Source organism: Cynocephalus volans, chromosome 11 (assembly GCF_027409185.1).
Source record: "Cynocephalus volans isolate mCynVol1 chromosome 11, mCynVol1.pri, whole genome shotgun sequence".
NCBI classification, from domain to species: Eukaryota; Metazoa; Chordata; class Mammalia; order Dermoptera; family Cynocephalidae; genus Cynocephalus; species Cynocephalus volans.
The window spans coordinates 3,320,788-3,341,364 of NC_084470.1; the positions used below are offsets into that span (position 1 = coordinate 3,320,788).

At 44.1% G+C, this 20,577-nt stretch overlaps 1 protein-coding gene across 2 annotated transcripts in view; it reads right to left on the reverse strand.

Annotated features, from left to right (window-relative positions):
- Positions 1 to 20,577, reverse strand: part of AOAH (acyloxyacyl hydrolase) — a 228,126-nt gene that overhangs the window by 87,215 nt on the left and 120,334 nt on the right. For both annotated transcript variants that reach the window (XM_063115109.1, XM_063115108.1), the window contains one exon: positions 3,155 to 3,246. In XM_063115109.1, the coding sequence (XP_062971179.1) occupies positions 3,155 to 3,246 (92 nt within the window). The remainder of the gene's footprint in view (positions 1 to 3,154; positions 3,247 to 20,577) is intronic.

Consider the following 20,577-nt stretch of genomic DNA (forward strand, 5'->3'; position numbering starts at 1 on the left):
ATACAGGCCCTAATACAAAAAGGTGCTGAGTCAACACAGACTAGCTCAGAATAGAGAGGATTTGCACATAAGCCATGCCTCGATAGCCGCTAACTTTGCGAGATGGTGTCAGAATTTCTCTGTATAACACTTGTAAGAGTTGCAGGCTATCTGTGCCTGCAGACTCCTACCTTTTCCTCTTCCTTTCACTGTACTGCCACACTTCTAAAGAAGGTCCTGCTGACTGCTGGCCTCTGATCAGGACGATGGGTTGAAACTGCTGCAGGACTGGAGAGCTGGTGGCTTTTACGTTGATAAGAGAGTAAACCCCTAGTCTGAGGACAGAACAGATGCAGAAAGGAGAGAAAGGCGGGCTCCCCCGATACCCCCCAACAAAAACTAAAAACCACTGAACAGAGTCTGCTTGGGAGCGGGAGCTAAGTTTGAGTGGAGTTTGGGGGAAAATTAATATTAGGAGATGCAGGGCAACTACTGGTGTGTGTGAGCTCTAAGAGCAGAGACAGGAAAAACACATCTTCACCAGTTTCACTGGGCGTCGTGAGTGGATTCCTCTTTATTCTTTGAGTGAGTCCAATAAAGATTTAAATTGCTTGGCAATTAATTTAAACATCTGACTGATATTTCCTTTATGGCAACTTTATGTGGTCAAAGGTAGCTGAGATTTATAGGGTTCCTATGTAAACTTAAGCTTCCATTAAAATACGATAAACTATGTTCATTTATTATTCATAACTAAATCTTTTCATTATTGTCATAAATGCCTTGATTGAGAGAAACTTCCAGATATTTTTATAAATATATAGCTGGATTGGGCAGAGGGCACTAAAATTTATTACTTTCTTGATTCTGATGTTGACAGCAGGGAGATAAACGAGGTTCTCTCTTCCAGAAAGCTGCTTAACCAGGCTATCTCTGGATGTGTTCCAGGTATCAAAGACAACAGTAGCTGCAGTAGAGGAAAGAGGGGACTGAGTCTGGGACTTAGGGGCCCCCAGATAGCTGGGGGTATTGGGCCCCTAGGGAGGCATAACAGGCCCATGATAGACACTTGAAGCAATGATACCATTAGTATTTTTATACTAATGACATGGACTTTTTTTTTTTACATGATTAAGCTTGAAAATGTACACCTACACTTGAGAATGCACCTTCTCTGCTTTGCCTGTATTTGCAGGTGACTCTTATGTAAATATGAGTACATTTTCCTGAAGGTTGGTGACCTTCCCTAGTTTCTTCTCTACCCCTTTCATCACTCCAGTCTCCTAAATTCTTTAGGGTTTGGTCCTCTTGCCTTACATCCCAAAAGGAGGTGGCTGTTGATGCTTTCCATGAACCCCATGGCTCTGTGTGACACCTGTCTTTGGCACATCTGTCTTGTGATGTTATTGTCTGTCCATCTGTCTCATCTGTCTTACTTGATTGTAACTGACTGACTGCAGAGATAGGACAAGCCTTACCTTCAAAACACCTATAACGGGGCCGGCCCGTGGCTCACTCGGGAGAGTGCGGTGCTGATAACACCAAGGCCACGGGTTCGGATCCCATATAGGGATGGCCGGTTGCTCACTGGCTGAGCGTGGTGCTGACAACACCAAGTCAAGGGTTAAGATCCCCTTACCGGTCATCTTTAAAAAAAAAAAAAAAAAAAAACACCTATAACATCTGTGCCTGATTAGGTGGTGTGATGGTTAATTTTAGGTGTCAACTTGCCTGGATTAAGGAATACCTAGAGAACTGGTAAAGCATTATTTTTGAGTGTGCCTGTGGGAGTGTTTCTAGGGGAGACTGGCAGGTGAGTCTGGTCTGAGTGAGCTAAGTGGGAAGATCCACCTCCACTGTGGGAGGGCACCATCCAATGGCCGGGGGCTGGGTAGAACAGAAACTGAGTCATGGTGAATCGGTCCCTCTCTCCCGGAGCTGGGATACACTCTTCTTCTCCTGCCCTTGGACATCAGAATTCCAGGCTCTCCAGCCTTTGGACTCCAGGACTTAAAACAGGTTCTCAGGCCTTTGGACTTGGAGGTCTCCAGCTCTCAGACAGCCTGTCATTGGACTTCTCAGCCTCCATAATCACAGGAGCCAATTCCCTTAATAAATCTCCTCTCATATTTCTATATATAGATATATATCCTATTGGTTCTGTCTCTCTGGAAAACCCTGACTAACACAGGTGGTAAGTGTTTAATAGGTACTGTTGAAGTGAATGAGTAAAGATAATAGTCAGATAAATTATTTATGGTATGCAATGTTCTTTGTTAAGCAAAAAAATTGTGTGTTAAAACTATAAGTAGCTGTCCCTTGCATGTTTCTGCTCCTTACAGATTATGGTAAATCAGGCCCCGTGCACACTTGCCATCCCACAGTTTTCATGGCATATCTCATGGTCTTTTCTGGCTTTCTGGTGTTGCTGCCTGAGTTGGAAATGGTTTCCCTTCTAGTTCTGTCCTGCCTTTGGACCTAAAAGCAAGGATCTGCCCTTTCTCTTTTTTTATACAAGGAAATTATTCCTCTGCCATATTCCTTATTCTTATTAACATACAAAAATGTTTGGGGAGAAATTACCTCTCATTTCTGTGGCTTTCTACCATGCAAAAGGGACACTTGCAAAGTCTCACCAGCATCACAGGTGACCCTGCCAGGTGTAGGCCTGGGAAGCACAGCCCAGGCCCCAAGTCAACACTCAGTCACGCATAGTGAGCCGGGTTTGTGTGTCCCTCGCACTCATCATGTGTGGTCTCTACCTACAAATCCAGAGCACTAAAGCCAGGATGATTCCAGGACCTTGAGACTTGCCAATTAATTTTAGCCATTACCTTTATAAATATTCATTTCTGAAAGAAAATAATCAAGTAAACTTTGTCCCTTGAATCAGAAAAATTCAGTGATGCATTTGAATATTTTCCACCAGAGATAAACTATAGACTCCCCTGCAGAAGGAATATTTCCTTCCTGCTGGCACTGGTAAAATACAATTTGCATTACATCCTACCACATGGTGGATGAATGTGATGTCAGTGGTAGGTTTTGTTGTGTGTCATTCATGTTCTATAAGCAAGTCCTAATAATTCTCATTCCATCTTGGGTGCAAGCCCCATTTCCTGTCTTTCCTTGCACGGCTATGTTGAAGTGCTTGAGGGTGTGCAAACACACATACCTGCTAGTAGAGTCCAGAAATCCAGTGGCACCAGAGAGTTGGGGCCAGTCCAGCTCATCAGTAAGGGCTGTTGGTAAATTGAGGAAGGAGTTCTAAAGAAAAAATAAAATAGGGGTTATCAAAATGGTCATTTGTTTTCCATAGGTAGTAAGAATATGTATTGCCTAAGCATTGCTTTCTGTCTCTCACCCACTCTCAGTCTCTCTCTTTAAGGGCTTTTAGCATTTAAGGCAGATGCCTGCCTCATAACTTGAAGTATCATCAGAGGATTCACAGTGATCAGCCTCACTGGGAACTGGCTCCTGTGTAACATGGGAAACACACGGCATCTCAAACATCTCAGAGGGATGCTTCATACATAGGTAAACTTTCCACTCTTAGAAATTTTCTCAGATTTTCTCTATTTTTCGGTCTAGATCATCAGATAGTCAATTGCCTGTCAAGTAATTACCCTGAAAAGTAATACCCAAGACCCCAGCAAAAATACCCTCCCTGGGTTCAAAGCTCTGCTCTCAGCCAATAAGGTGGTGGCCATGACCTTCTTGGGGGTCTCAAATGCTTTTGAGAATCTAATTATGGCTCCTTTCCCTACAAAAATGCACATGTACTCAACATGGCCTATGATTCCAGGAGGTTCACAGACACCCTGCAGCTCCTATATAGTTCGTCAAGAACCCGTTACTTGGAGTGTTGACAAAACTAGGATTCGTTTGAACCATATTTCTATGGCTGGTGCAGAATCACAGAAGAAAAGTTTGATCATCTATGACCTCTCATTATTCCCATTATGCATGACCCCTGGGACAAATCCATCCTGTGTTTTAATTTCTAGAAAAGTCTTATATAAACTGATGTGTTTGGAATATGGCTGCCAGATTTATTAAAAAAAAATACAGGATGCCCAGTTAAATTTGAATTTCAGGCAAACAAGGAATAACTTCTGGTATAAATATGTCCCATGCAATGGTTGGAGCATACTAAAAAAGTTTATTAGAAGAAGTTATTCGTTATTTATCTGAAATTCAAATTTAACTCGTTATTTTACCTGGGAATCTTACTTTGGATAAAGACTCTAAAAGACATATTCCCTTTTTGCCTTGGTTGACAGGAAACCTCAGTGAGTGGCTGCAGGAAGCCCCTGCATTTTTCAGCATTGGGAACTCATGCTTCCTTTGGATAAACATGAAAACCTCAAGTCCTCCTGTAATGCTATTTTAAAATTTAAAATACATTAAAGGTGATATCTAAAGGCAAATCACATGAAAGCAAGTGCAGTTTTGAAACAGTTTTTAGGATGGCGTATGCTCCTGCCTTCTGGACGCTTCCTCACCCATGAGGATTCCCACCCTGTCTCTTAAAGAGAAGCTGAGCTGGTCACTGTGAAGGAAAGAAAAGCCACACTTCTCCCTCAATAACCCTTGAAAACGTGTCCTTATTGCTCCTTCTGATTACAAAGTAGTACATGTGTGTTAGAAAAATTCAAGCATTATAGTAATATGCAACGTAGAAATGAAAGCCCCCATCAACTTCCCCTAAGAAATAACTAGCGTGAGGTAAACACTGTTAATATATACATATACATGTACACACACACGTATAACACGTATATATACATATACATGTACACACACACGTATAACATCTAGCATGAGTCTTTAAACTTGGAAAAACTCAAGTAGTATTCCTACTATCAGAGGGATGGCGAATGAGTACTCAAAATAAATAAAATATGAATTTATATTTCTCAGTTGTGGACTGTTAGGGGTTGAGTGATTTCCCCCCAAGCTGGAGTCGGACGGGCCCCTAATCCAATGTGAGTGCTCATTGCAAGAAGAGGAGGAAGAGACACAGAAACAAAGACACAGGAGAAGTCCCCGAGATGGTGGAGGCAGAGGTTGGAGGAAGCTTCTGCAGCCAAGGGACGTCGAGGGCTGCCAGCATCACCAGACGCCTGAGAAGAGGCGTGGGACAGACTCTGCCTCAGAGCCCCCAGGAGGAACCCTCTCTGCCAGTATCTCGATCTTGGACTTGCAGCCTCCAGAACTCTGAGACCACAAACCTCTGTTGTTTGAAGCCAGTTTGTGGTACTTTGTTATGAAAGCCTGAGGAAACTAACACGTGGCCTGAGTCGGGCAACTTGCTTGTAGTTCTCACTGTCCAAGGGACTAACCTGTGAACCCGTCTATTATGTTGGCTAACATGTCAAAGTAAGTCAGAGAACAAACAAGTGCATTCAAACACGGCATGTCCCTTGTTGCCTCTGAGCTTCCTCGGCTCCTCCTTCCACATGGCCATCTTGAGACCCCATCCTGACTCTCATCCCACGTGTGACTTCCAGCACGTGGGGGCTGGAAGTGGGAGGGGTGGTCGGGAAGGATGGCTTCCTGGGGTACAGCTGTATTCACGATGGTTTACCCCTTCATAGGAGGAGAAACAGACACATCGAAAGGAGGCTCCCAACATATCTCGGAGGGCGTTGCAGTTCCAGGGACTGGCACATTGTCACCCCTTATGACACCACCATTTCAAAACTCCACTATTATTGTGACTTGGTTACTCTCTGTTTCAGTTTCTACTTCTCCTGCCTCTATAAAGCAAACCTTTCCTCTGCTTTTGATCTTATTTTTTACCCTACATCTTTCTGTTTACAGTGTGTGTTTGCTGTACGTCTTGAGAGTATTCAACTGCTAGAGAACACAAGGAAAACAAACAGAATGGATGAAACTCATAAGATGTGTAAGCAGAGATGGTGAGTAACCAGGCAGCCTGTGAGATGTGGGCAGAAGTCATGAGCTGTGTTAAGCAAGCCAGTGACCTGTAAAGCACGTTAAAAGTTAAAAGAATGACGCATTCCTCCCCACCCCACTCCCTCACCCCTTTCTCTATTATCTTCACAATGGCAACCAGCGAACCAGGTTTCTGGCCCTGGAAGGGCCTGCTCTCCCTTTTGCAGGAAAGAGTTAGGCAAGAACTCTGCCTAAAAAAAGTAGGGAAAGGGCTTTGCTCTAGGAATTAGGAGATCTGTCTTCTATGTCTGGCTGTACCAATACAAGAAGAAATAAAAACCAAGGAAACTCCACGATTCAGACACTGCACCGTTGGAAATTCGTTTCATACACCATGCAGCCCCTAGTTTCAAGCAGGGACGGTGATAGTTTTCGTGTCTGGTGGGGGAAGAGGAGATGTTGAGGGTAGGATAGGTGTAGAAACGGGAGGCAAGCTTGTCTCGGGAAGTGGGATACATGTCCTTAGCTTTCTCCAAGCTCAGTCCCTCTGGATCAACCTGATGAGATGGATCTCAATTCTGGGAGATTCCTGGAATCCTCGCTGCTACCCAGGAAGCCCCGGTCAGCCCTGAAGTCGCTCCTATCAGTATTTAAGCTGGAGTGGACAGTGGCTGGTGCTGAATAGCAGCTGGGGCCAGGACGAGTTCACATTCCTCAGCTGGAGCCCTGGAAGGACAGCTGCATAGGTTTATCTGGTCTTTTGATTAACTTCAAGATAATGCAAACCTGTATTTTCTTGGTTAAATATTTTAGACTTCACTTATGGTGGTTATGGAGAAGTTTTACTGTTATTAGCTGTGCAAAATCAGGGAAGATGTAGATTTAACAGCATCTCAGTTTCAGTGTCTCTGATGGCTGTAGGAATATCACCCTGTCTACTTCAACAGGACTGTTGGGAAGATCAAAAGACATAGTGAGAAGCAGGCTGACAAGTTGGAGGCTTTACAACATGTAAAACATCATGTTTAGGGTGGACCATTCTTAGAAGTGGATTTTCCCAAGTGTAAGAGGGGCTAAGTTTATTGCCAGGTAATAGAGAAGATTTGAGCAGACCAGTGGAAGCCTTGACATATTTTTTCTTCCTTAGCAAATTCTGTGGGGAAAAAATGAAAAGTAACAGCCATCAATAGCAAGTGTTTTATAGACCATAGAAAAGACAGAATGTTTAAGTCATATCACATTAAGCACTAAAAGCCTTATTCACGCAACATTATAGTCAAGATATTTCAGAAATTTAAGACAGAAAAAAATGCAAATTAAGATTTCCCTCTTCAACTCCTGCTTATTCCTTTTGAGCAGTTATGTTTGCAGGAAACTCATCTTAAATGTACCATAAATGTGCATATGTGGAAAGACAATATTTACCAAGAAAAAATTTCCAAATTTAAAGAGCACGAGAGGGCCGAGCCAGTGGCGCACTCGGGAGAGTGCAGCGCCGGGAGCTCAGCGACGCTCGCGGGTTCGGATCCTACATAGGAATGGCCAGTGCACTCACTGGCTGAGTGCCGGTCACAAAAAAGACAAAAACAAAGCAAAACAAAACAAAAAAACAGAATTATGGGCCGACCTCGTGGCGCACTCGGGAGAGTGCAGCGCCGGGAGCTCAGCGCCACTCCCGCCGCGGGTTCGGATCCTATATAGGGATGGCCGGTGCGCTCACTGGCTGAGCGCGGTGCGGCCGGTCACAAAAAGGACAATCAATCAATCAATCAATCAATCAATAAAATAAAATAAAATAAAAATAAAGAGCACGAGCAACTCAGTGGGTGTTAGGTCAACTATTGCACTGCTTCAAATTTTCCTCTGACTTTTATCAATGGCATTAATGTGTTTTTATGTCATAATAGGCATGTGTGTACCATTTTTGGGTAATATTTTGGTTTAAGATTACTGTGTGTGTGTGTGTGTGTGTGTGTGTGTGTGTGTGTGTGTGTGAGTGTGTGTGTGTATGTAATTTCCATGCATTGAGAAAGCCCACTGCTTCTTGTGTTTAATAAATACTTGATAAAGAGAATACCCTTGGTGCTTTTATTTCACTGTTTACATTTGGGCCCTCCCCATCCAGCAGTGGTGCAGACAACTTGCACAGTGTATTCCCTTTTCTAATACTCTTAACTGGGTTAGACCTAAATTCATTGTTTTCAAACAGTACGAAGTCACTTGGAGGAATCTGCAGGTAACTACTGTTGGAAAAAGATACGGAAGATATCATCATCCATTAAATAAGTCTTTCTTATTTATTTCCCAGGGATTAAACTCTCAAAGAAGATAGGAGGATTGTTGTTTTACCAAAAGAAGAAAATAGCTACTGGGTTGGTGTTTTGATAGCACAGCGAGAGACCCCAGACCTGGGCATCACAGACAAAGGCCGTCTGCACAGTGTCGGGACCGTGGGTCTCCCGGTGCTGTTGTTCTGCTACTCCTCTGTCTACTTGAAGGTGGTGGCTGTGAGGCTTTCCTCCTGCTTTATGCATTTCAGTCCCACAGTGCCACCACACCACCTCCTGCCTGCTCAGGTCCCCCACCCCTCCCACCACCTTAGTGCTTTTTCTTATAGGAACACCAAATTATGAAACTTTAAGGGTTCTCCTTGACCTTCTCACAAACTTTCCTGCCCTGGTCCCATTGCTTTAGGCCTTGCTATGTGAATAAATCCTATAAATGAATGTGTACTCATTCTTGATGCTTGAAGGTACTGTGTTTCCTGGATAACTTTTGCATTTTAAGCCAGTGTGGAGAAGGGAGCTAATATTGAGTTCCCCTTAATGTTCCAGGCACTGAGCCTGAGAGCTTGCACAAATTGTCTAATTCAACAACACAGTTCCTCCTTCGCTGCCTTCTACAAAGACTTTTGAGCAACTACCACATATGAGTTGTTGGATATCACCTCTGAAGAAAGAGCAAGTGCCCACACCTCAGACAAAAAACAGGAAATTAAATGACCAAGACAACCCAGTGACAGGTACTGGAAGAGCGCCTTTATGGTGGCACCTCCTGTTGCTGGCTCTGGCCATTGGAGGATTTCTGTATTTTCTGTTGGTAGAGGAATCCCTTGCCCAGGGCAGTGCAGGGCCCAGGAAAGCTCTGGTCAACAGAACTCAGAGGAAGTTTGGATGACTTGCCAAGGTCATGGAACAGGTGAATATTGCACTGGAATTTGAACCCAGGTTCTGGCGGAACTAGAAAAAGAGAGGCTCAGGGAGGCGGGATCTTCCCCTTCCTCAGCCTTTACTAGTTCATTTGTATCTGGTCCTTGTTTCCCCCTAAGCTGCCAGATCCCATGAAATCACAACACTGGATAAGCTGGGCTTGCTGGTTGTTAAAACGAGGCTTCTTCATTGCCTGTTTAGGGGACCTCAGGGACTGCTTTGGGTACAAAGTTCAGAAACCCACAGATAACCTGAGAGTCTTGTGTGAAGGCCACGTCTAACTTACGAAAAGTGCAGAGTGAGCATTTCTGGGGTAAGCTCTGAAACCATACGTGACCCTACGCAGATAGCCTCCCCGAGCCATGCCCCTCTCACCCAGAGCCCGCCCCGGCCCGGCGCATCCTGGGGAGGCAGCCGTGGAGAGCGGTGTGCGGAGCCGCTCTGGAGGCCCGTCCTCCAACGGGGCTGGCAGGTGAATTTCTGGGAGGACAGGGAGAGAATGTCCCACCTGGTTTCTGCCTCTGTAATCTCAGGCTTAGCCAGATTAGGCAGCACAGTTCTCATAAACTCATGCTTTGATACCGACAACTTCAAGAGACAAATTTAACTCTGTGCGTTTGATTGGTAAACCTCAAAAGCCCACGTGCAGAGAGATGAGTTTCATATTGAGCGAAGGTCCTCACGGTCCTGCAATTTATTCACACACAGAGGGGGGCGGGAGAGAGTCAGAAACATCAAGCTCCTGCCCGTGTGGGGCACCGTGTGGTGTCCCACCCCAGGCAGCCGTGGGTCCCTTCTTCATGGAGCTCACGGTCTAGAGGGGCACAGACTAGAAACAGCTCCCATCTGCGCATCCTTGAGGGCTTTCCTTAACACTTCTGTGCCTCCGCTTCATCACCAGTTAAAGTGGATTAACAATGGCACCCATCTCATTGGGTGGTTGAGAGGATTAGAGAAGATAACCCACGCACAAGGTTTAGAGCTGTGTAAGAGCTCAGTAAAGGCCGGCTGTCAGTAGTGTTAATAGGACAGTCCAGAGGACAATGGCAGTAGGCAGAAGGGACATCTACCCCACATGTGGGGCTTTGGGGAAGGAATCTTGAAACTACCGTACACGAGTCCTGAAATGTTAGTAAGAGGAAGCCAGGCAAAGAGGGCAGGGGAAACAGTTCAAGCACCGCCAAGACCGCATGCAAAACCTCAGGGCTAAATTCATCACCCAAAGCCAAAAAACACCAAGTAGGCCAGTAACATATTGCTACATAACAAAAGTCTTCCGGATTCAGTGCCTTAAACCATACTACACAACAGCAGACCCGTAACAGTAACTGCTCAGCTGCTGCTGTGATGCTTACTGCACATTCAAACTTCAACTTGAGCTAAATAAGTAATTTTCAGAGAAAAAGTACAGCATTTCATCTTTGACCAGTTCCAAAACTTATGGGGCAGGGAAAAAGTAGTCAAGTAAAGAATTCTAGCAAAATATGCCCCGTAAGTATGAAGAGGACAGAACGGCAGGCAGCAGGCAGCCTTTCATCACTGTGCCTGAATAGAGCTCTTTTTATTTTACTTTTTACCTTGTCAGCTCCTCATAGTTTCTTCCATTTCCATTTTCTATTATTTATTATTTAAGCTCTAACCCCTTGACTTATTTATTCAATGAATGAGTCAAGGGATGCATTTGTCTAACTGCCCCATACCAAACAAAAATGCACTGTACAGTTGAACTCTTTCACTGAATTCCAGTCCTTCCATCACTTTTTCTGGGGTGACTGGAGAACTATGTCCAGACTCACAAATGCAAGAAAACAAGAGTTTACAATATCCTGCTCTTACACAAAGATAACCACAAGCCAATTCTTTTGTGTAGCCAGCATACACACACACACACACACACACACACACAGACACACAGACACACAGACACACAGACACACACAGACACACACACACACACAGACACACAGACACACAGACACACACAGACACACACACACACACACACACACAGACACACACACACACACACACAGACACACAGACACACAGACACACACAGACACACACACACACACAGACACACAGACACACAGACACACAGACACACACACACAGACACACACACACACACACAGACACACAGACACACAGACACACACACACAGACACACACACACACACACACACACAAATAAATAAAATAGATTAATCCTCCAAAGGTCAGGAACAAGCAATAAGAGGGGTACATCATAAAAGGTGACCCTTACGATACCTTTGATTTTGTAGAGGTTTCACCATTTCTGAAGCAGCCAGGCTGCCATTTTTCTGGGGTGTGGGTAGTTTTTCTTTTCTGGGAGGTAATATCTGAAAGCTGACACCAGAAGCAGCCTGGCATCCACAGCCGAGGTATAGAGCAGGGTGGGGGAAGACGTCCGTGGGCCACCTGGTCACCAGGACTGGACTGGGCTCTCACTCCACACTCTCTTGATCATAAACAATGATCTCGTTTCTTCCTCCCTTTCTCGCTCCCTTATACCAAGAAGCTGCCGTGAGCCTCGCTGCTCTCCCCTCTGGCCTTGCACTTGTGATGGCCCTGGGTCCCTGCAGCCGCCTCTGGCCAGGGGCCCACTTCCTCCCTCTCCTCCTTCCATCTTCAGTGGTGTTTCCCAGAATCTCCAGGGAGCTTCTTTAACATACAGATCCTGATGGGGTAGCCTTGTGGTGGGGCCCTCGCATCTGACTGCAGTGACTGGCCAAGTGTGGGACATGCTACAGGCTACTATAGCTACTCAATGCCACCACTCCCACGGCCCCCCCCTCTCCAGCCCCCCTCGCAGCCTCCCTCTACCACCCCACCCAAACACCCACGGTCCCCTGACCTTACCACTGCCCCCTTGACCTCTAGGCCTTGTCACAAGCTCTTTCTCCTACTCCACTGTCTCCACTGGTCAGTTGCTGCTTGTGGGTCAAGAGTTAGTGAAATCCTGACTTCCTCCCAGAGCCCTCCCTTGACTGCCCCAGCCTTGCTCTGCTACGCATCCTCTTCTGTGTTCTCATCACACCTCCTGCAAGCTTAGCTGAGTGCACCTAACATGCTAGCACTAGGGTGGGTCTGGAAAACTCTTTCTGTGAAGGTCCAGACAGTACATATTTTAGGCTTTGTAGGCCATTTGGTCTCTGTTGTGACTGCCTGGTTCTGCTGTTGCAATGCGAGAGCAGCCATAGACAATATGTGAGTGAATGGGTATGGCTGTGCTCCAACAAAACTTAATTTACAAAAGCAGGCAGAGGTTGGCATTGGATGCAAGGGCCATAGTATCCAGACCTCTACTCTTGGGTCTGAGACTCACTTTGTATCTGGGCTCCATGTTTAAGTGTACTACTTTGGGTAAGTTAGTGCACCTGGCTAAGTCTCAGGTTTTCTTTTACAAAATACATAATAGTTGGGTCATTTCAGTATTTCCTTAGTCCATTGGGGCTGCTATAGCAAAATATCTTGGACTAGGTAGTTTGGAAACAGCAGAAACTTATTGCTTACAGTTCTGGAGGCTGGGCAGTCCTAGATCAAAGTGCCGTTAGATTTGGTGTCTGGAGAGGGCTTTACAGATGGAAGCTTGTTGCTGTATCCTCACGTGGTGGAAGGGGCAAGGAAGCTCCCTGGAGTCTCTTTTATAAGGTCATTAATCCCATTTATGAAGGTGGAGCCCTGATGACTTTATTGCTTTCCAAAGGCCCCCCCCCACCTAATTCTATCACATTGGATATTAAGTTCTAACATATGAATTTTTGGGGACACCAATATTTAGGCCATAGCAAGAATTAAACGAGATAATATTAAATACAATACCTAGTATTTGGTAAGCACGTGGTAATGTTTGCTTTATACTATTATTGCTTTATATTATTATTATGTTATTATGTTACTATTATAATTGTGAGTTTACTTGCTTGTCTTCCCAACTAGACTTTAAGCTCCTTGAAGCTACTATGTTTTTCACCTCTAGAGCCCCAGTTGTCCACCCTTATCCATTTCTTTCTGCCTCTAATAATAGAATAGTGTTAGCTGGACACATGGCCGCCCAGCTGGGGACTTACTTCTCAGTCTCTGTTGCAGCTGGTTTGGCCATGTGACTCGGTTCTGGACAGTGGGGTGCACAAGACTGATGTGTGCCACCTCTGTGCCAAGTTCTCCCAAGGGGTGTGTGCCCTCACTTGGCCCCTCTTCTTCCCGGAAGGCAGGAGGTGGCAAGAGTGGGAGCAGCTGCCTTAGCCCCAAGGATGGAAGCTGTCTGGCGAGGATGACCTAACTGTCCTCCAGTCCTGGGCTGCCTCCCTCTGGACTTTTATGAGAAGAAAATACACTTCCATCTGAAGCCACTGAATTCCAGGACTCTTTGTTACAGCAGCTGAGCCTACACTCTGCCTGATTAATAACCATCCTTTTAAGAAGGGCTGACTCATGCTTGCTGGCTCTCAAATATCTGTTACCAACATGAGACCATGACCTCTTTGCTGCTTCCCGATCTACTTTCCTTTGAGTTCTTTAGCTATCAGGCTTTAAATTCTTGGCTTGGTGATTCTGTCCTCAGTTTCTCCCTTTGGAATCTTTGGACCTCATTTCATGTATGCCCCTCTTCATTTTCCTGTAGGAATTATGGTTTAGCTCATCCCTCTGAACAATCCCCCATCCACTGCCTTGAGTAGAAAATCCCCAGGAAACCATACAGAAGCCAGTCTTGAGCCTCAGACATTTGACTAGGGCTACTCTGGGTAATCTCTGCACCTTCCTTCCCATTACCCCCAAGGAGTGGCATGGATGAAATTGGACAGTTGAAAAAAAAACAATGAATGAGTGTTGTGTAGCGATCAATTCCAAACACCTAAAATTATTTTTAAATGCCAGAGTTTCTTCTTTCCACATCTCAATGGATTTGCGGTTCTAGGTGTTGCCCCTGTGATGAGTTAGTTCCATGAGACCCCATTTTGTGGCTCAGGAATGTGGGAGAGAGTGAAGCAAAGTGCTAGATGTGATTCAGGAGGGGCGAGGCTGTCCTCCAGTCATAGTGGCAGCACAGGCATCCGGTGACTCACATGGCCGCCCTGTGCGGAAGTCCCCATCTCAAATGCTGGAGAGCAGGCGTGCAGGCTGAGTAATTATAAATGCCTTTCAGAAGTTTGGAGCTTAAAATAATTTCCTCACGTTGCTTTTCATAACAACGAGTGTTTGGCTTTTTAGTTCTCTCAGGAGGCAATGAGGGCTAAGATGACGGATGTTTTCAGAAGTGCGAGCCTGTGTGTGCACCCTCCTTTGCTGGCAGGTGAGAGCCCAGACGCTCACCTTGAGCAGGGAGAAGGGCGCTGAATGGATCAGAACTCAGCAGCAGCCCATCTGGCCTGTGTTCCTGAATAGGGAAAGGAAACACAAGAACATTCTGTCTCTTGTGGCCTGATTGCTGGAGGATTCACCATGGCCAACACAGCTCTCTTTTTCTGACAGAATAAATAAGAGATAACTAAGATTGAGGAACCTGCCAGACTGCAAGATGTCTGAGGAGGAGAAAAATGAAATTTTGTCCTGTTTTACTAAACAATAGCCCTTTCTCATCTTAAAAAATAATAAACAAGTACTGTAATGCTTAGATATTTCTGGTATCAGCATGAAGTTAACTCAGCTAGAGTTTCCGTATTTCAGATGCACCACGAAAATCTGCCTTTATGCTTAATGAAGGCTTTATGTGCACGGATAGATGCAGAGAGCGGGAAGCAGGACGGGTCAGTGAGAGCAGGGCGAGAGCTTTGAGACCGCCTGTGCTGTTCGTGGGCTAATAAAGAACAGCCAAACTTGATACACACACTCATCTCACAGACAGGAACGAGCTCGAACGGGCTTAAAGACCTGAGCCGCTTTGCTCTTGGGTCATTATGCATTGCAGCAGCCAGATGAAGGATTTGTTTTGTCCTTGACACAGCACGAAATTCAATCTGCGTCTACTTACCCTACAGACAACAGCCTGCCAGGGGTCGTGCTAAGATTTTATAACAGGAGAGGCAACAGCCTTCGCTGGGAAAATAAACATTTGGGAACCGGTATTTCAGAATCGCTTCTTTCCCTCCACCTCCTTTCCCACCCGTCATGCAATTCTGGTTCAGTGAAATGCAGCATTTAATATTTTGGAAATCATTTTTGAACAGATGGGAGAAGAGGCAGGAGGGCAGTCTCTGTTGCTGCCTAGATCATCTCTCTGCCTCCCCTTCTTTTGCAACAAAACAACTCCAGCAGTGATTGTTTTGCCTTTGAAAGAAGGAGAAAAAAAAAAAAAAACCCCACAAAACAACATGAACGTGTTTTTGGATTCACTCTGTGTTGTAGTTTGAAATCTTTCTTAGTTGAGGTCTTTTGTGTGACCTGGGTAGCTCGATTTGAACCTGTCTACTCAGGGTTAGGCGTCTTGGAGAGAAGCTAAGGTTTAAGGAGGGAGGGGCAGCAGAACGAGGCTCAGTATTCTTCTTTCCTGCGGAACCACGAGGGTGATTCTTCACACCCTCTTTATTGAGCCACCAGTATCTTTCCAGATGAACACATTCCTAATCTAATTAGCTGTAAACGGGCCTCTCGGGTGCCAGGCTGTTTAACTGGAGGCTGGCATGTGCAGGAGGGAGAGGGGATGAGCAGGCGCTGCTGCAGGAAGATGCCCTGGACTGCAGGTTCCTTTTCAATGGACACTGTTGGGAAAGGGTGACGTACTCGCATAAGTGTTTTCTGCCTTATAGGGAGATACAGGCAAGGAAATCTTGAGCCACCTCATAAAGGGTGGAATGGCCTATTAGGAGACAGTGAATACTTGTTTTTTTACAGCATTACTGTCCTTTCCAGACAATGTGATCAAGTTCATGGGGCAGCAAAGGAATGGCACTAAACTTGCCTGGGGTCCTGAAGGTTGGATTTGTGATGTGCACTCCCACTGCCAGACCCCACGTTTACTTTGGAGTAGGCGGTCCCATTATAAGCTCCATCTGGTGTGGAGTTCGAGGTCATGGAGAGATTACACACTGGGGTCAAGGCCAGCGGGTACTCCCTGGTCTCTCAGTTAGTCCTAGAGAATCCAAGAATGCCCACCCACAAAAAACGGGAGACATGTGGAGCAGACCCGGGCCCAACCTGTAGCTCAGAGCTGAGACCAACAGAGCCCAGCCTAGAAAGCTGACCCAGAAAACCTGCCGATGGTGAGGGAGAAGACATGGTGACTTCTTTAAGTCACTGGAGATTTGGGGTGGCAGGTGGTTATTATTTTGACAATAACTTGGTGATAAATCTTCATTTTCAATACCAACATTCTAAGCAAAACATCTCTCTGTTCTTGTCCCATCCTCGGTTCTTATCAGATGGTGTCCCACGGAAGGGGCTCAGGCTGGGGGTGGGGGGTGACAGGGCTTATGTTTAGCTTGCCGAGGAAGATTAACCTGGGGAGATTTTAAGAACGCTAGAACATCATAGCTTAAAACAGATGACAAAGTGACACTAAAGCCATACTGTTGTCCCCACTCTCCAGAGCACTTTTACCATATTGATATGACTCATAAATCTCGAGTACTGTTATGCCTGATTTGGGTTCCTCATAAGCCCATTCTTTTTTTTTTTTTTTCATTGAATCAACTTTAAAAAAAAAATTTTATTTTATTTTGTCAATATATAGTGTGGTTGATTACTGTGACCCATTACTGAAGCCTCCCCCCACCCCGCCCTCCCAACAGCCTCATATCTGTTCACTTGTCATATCAACTTCAAGGAATTGTAATTGTTGTGTCTTCTTCCCCCCCTCCAGTTTATTTGTGTATTTATTTATTTATTTTTAGCTCCCACAAATAAGTGAGAACAGGTGATATTTCTCTTTCTGTGCCTGACTTGTTTCACTTAATATAATTCTCTCTAGATCCATCCATGTTGTTGCAAATGGCAGTATTTCATTCTTTTTTATAGCTGAGTAGTATTCCATTGTGTAGATGTACCACATTCTCCATATCTACTCATCTGATGATGGACATTTGGGCTGGTTCCAACTCTTAGCTATTGTAAAGAGTGCTGCGATGAACATTGGAGAACAGGTATACCTTCGACTTGATGATTTCCATTCCTTTGGGTATATTCCCAGCAGTGGGATAGCTGGGTCATATGGTAGATCTATCTGCAATTGTTTGAGGAACCTCCATGCCATTTTCCATAGAGGCTGCACCATTTTGCAGTCCCACCAACAATGTATGAGAGTTCCTTTTTCTCTGCAACCTCGCCAGCATTTATCATCCACAGTCTTTTGGATATTAGCCATCCTAACTGGGGTGAGATGGCATCGCAGGTGGTTTTGATTTGCATTTCCTGAATACTGAGTGCTGTTGAGCATTTTTTCATGTGTCTGTTGGCCATTCGTCTATCTTCCTTTGAGAAATGCCTATTTAGCTCTTTTGCCCATTTTTTAATTGGGTTGCTCTTTTTTTTTTTTTTTTTTGTCAAGTTGTTTGAGTTCCTTGTATATTCTGGATATTAATCCTTTGTCAGATATGTATTTCGCAAATATTTTCTCCCACTCTGTTGGTTGTCTTTTAACTCTGTTAATTGTTTCTTTTGCTGTGCAGAAGCTTTTTAGTTTGATATAATCCCATTTGTTTATTTTTCCTTTGGTTGCCCATGCTTTTGGGGTCATATTCATGAAGTCTGTGTCCAGTCCTACTTCCTGAAGTGTTTCTCCTATGTTTTCTTTAAGAAATTTTATTGTTTCAGGGTGTATATTTAATTCTTTAATCCATTTTGAGTTGATTTTAGTATATGGTGAGAGGAATGGGTCTAGTTTCATTCTCCTGCATATTGATATCCATTTATCCCAGCACCATTTGCTGAAGGGGCAGTCTCTTCCCCAGTGTATAGGCTTGATGCCTTCATCAAAGATCAGATGCCTGTAGGTGTGTGGGTTGATTTCTGGATTCTCTATTCTATTCCATTGATCAGTGTGTCTGTTTTTATGCCAGTACCATGCTGTTTTGGTTATTATAGCTTTGTGGTGTAGTTTAAAGTCAGGTAGTGTTATGCCTCCAGCTTTATTTTTTTTGTTCAGCATTGCTTTGGCTATGCATGGTCTTTTGTTATTTGATATAAATGTCTGTACAGTTTTTTCCATTTCTGAGAAAAATGTCATTAGAATTTTGATGGGGATTGCATTGAATTTGCATATCACTTTGGGTAGTATGAACACTTTCACAAAGTTGATTCTTCCAATCCAAGAGCATGGGATATCTTTCCATCTTCTTGTGCCCTCTTTAATTTCTCTCAGCAGTGGTTGGTAGTTCTCATTATAGAGATTTTTCACATCCTTGCTTAACTCTATTCCTATCTTATTTTTTTGGTGGTAATTGTAAATTGGCAGGCTTTCTTGATTTCTCTTTCTGCATGTTCACTATTGGAGAATAGAAATGCTACTGATTTTCGTGTGTTGATTTTGTATCCTGCTACTGTGCTGAAATCATTTATTAACTCCAAGAGGTTTTTTGTAGAGGCTTTAGGCTGTTCGATATATAGGATCATGTCATCTGCAAACAGGGACAGTTTGACTTCATCTTTTCCAATCTGGATGCCCTTTATTTCCTTCTCTTCTCTGATTGCTCTGGCTAGTACTTCCAACACTATGTTGAATAGGAGTGGTGAGAGTGGGCATCCTTGTCTAGTTCCTGTTCTTAAAGGAAAAGCTTTCAGCTTTTCCCCATTCAGGATGATATTGGCAGTGGGTTTGTCATATATGGCTTTAATTATGTTGAGATACTTTCCCTCTATACCTAACTTATAGAGGGTCTTTGTCATGAATGAGTGCTGAATTTTATCAAATGCTTTTTCATCATCTATAGAGATGACCATATGGTCCTTGCATTTGATTTTATTGATATGTTGCATCACATTTATTGATTTGCATATGTTGAACCAACCTTGCATCCCTGGGATGAATCCCACTTGATCAAGTTGTGTAATTTTGTGTATGTTTTGCTGTATTCTGTTAGCAAGTATTTTATTGAGGATTTTTCCGTCTATATTCATCAAGGATATTTGCCTGTAGTTTTCTTTTTTAGTTGTATCTTTGCCTGGTTTTGGTATCAGGGTGATGTTTGTTTCACAGAATGAGTTTGGGAGAATTGCCTCAGAGTTGTTTCAGTCTCTCATAAGCCCATTCTCATAGTCGTTTCTCAAAACTATTTACTGCCAAAAAGTGGGAGTGGGAAATAACCGAAACCCTAACCAAGAAATGCTCACCTGCAGCATTTCAATCAGTTCGTTGTTCCAAGTAGCAGACGAAAATGTTACAATCCGAACTCTGATCATGAGGTCTACAGGACGGGCCGGCTGCTGGGTGTGCTGTGGCAATTTCCTTAAGATGTCCACTTGGTGGGCCTCTCTCTTCCCTAGAGACTGGGCACATTGCAGGGCCGCCCCCTGTGAGAGAGGGTGAGAACTGTCCTCTCCAGGAGAACCCTAAAGTGGGCCCCAGGGTGTGAAGAGAGGCAGCCCTTTCCTCAGCCTCCAGAGGCCAGGTGCAGGCACAAGGAGGACACACACAAGGATGTCAGCCAGCCTGGTCACCCATGACACTGCACTGCGTGAGCAGCACGCAGACGCAGACACTTTCATAGTAGTCAGCTCACTGAAGCATGTGGCCTTGCCTGACATTGTTACCATCACCCTTTACAGAGTTTCTGGCGAAGTGGCTGGTTCAAGGTGACACTGACTGTTAGCTGTGTGACCTTGGGCAGTCTACTCAAACTCTCTGAGTGGCTACCTGTGTCATAACACCTGCCTCAGAGAGCTTTGACAAAGATTAAATACAGCAATGCATTGGTTTTCTTTAGCTGACTTCCTCAGTATTTGCTTAAAACAAAACAGAATGAACAAATCGCCAAAATCTTGAATTACAATATTTGGTACACTCATAATACAAATTCACTGAAGAAAATTAGAAAAAAAAGTTACCCATATTTCTACTGTCTGAAGACAGCCAGCATTAACATACTAGTCTACAACCTTCCAATTATTTTTTTGTTTGCACACACAGACACACAGATATTCACAAAATCATCTCATACATACTCTTTTGTGACCTGCTGCTGTCCTCTAACAAATTATCAGAAACATATTTTCTCGCCAATAAATGTCTATTAATGTGCATTAATGTTGTATAAAATTTCATTGTACAGATGTAATATATTTTTACATCTCTTTTTAAATTTTTGTTTTCCTTATTTTTTGCTCTTATGAATAACTTTTTGGTGAATATTCATGTACATTTATTCTCGAGCAAATTATTGATCATTTTTAAAGGTAAATTTCCAGTAATTACTGGTTAAAGTCACAAACATTTTAATATCTCTTTGTTCATATTGTCAAATTGCTTTTCAGAGGAATTCTAGCAACTTTAGCTCTCATCTCACTGGTGGTGAATTAACATACCTGTTCGCC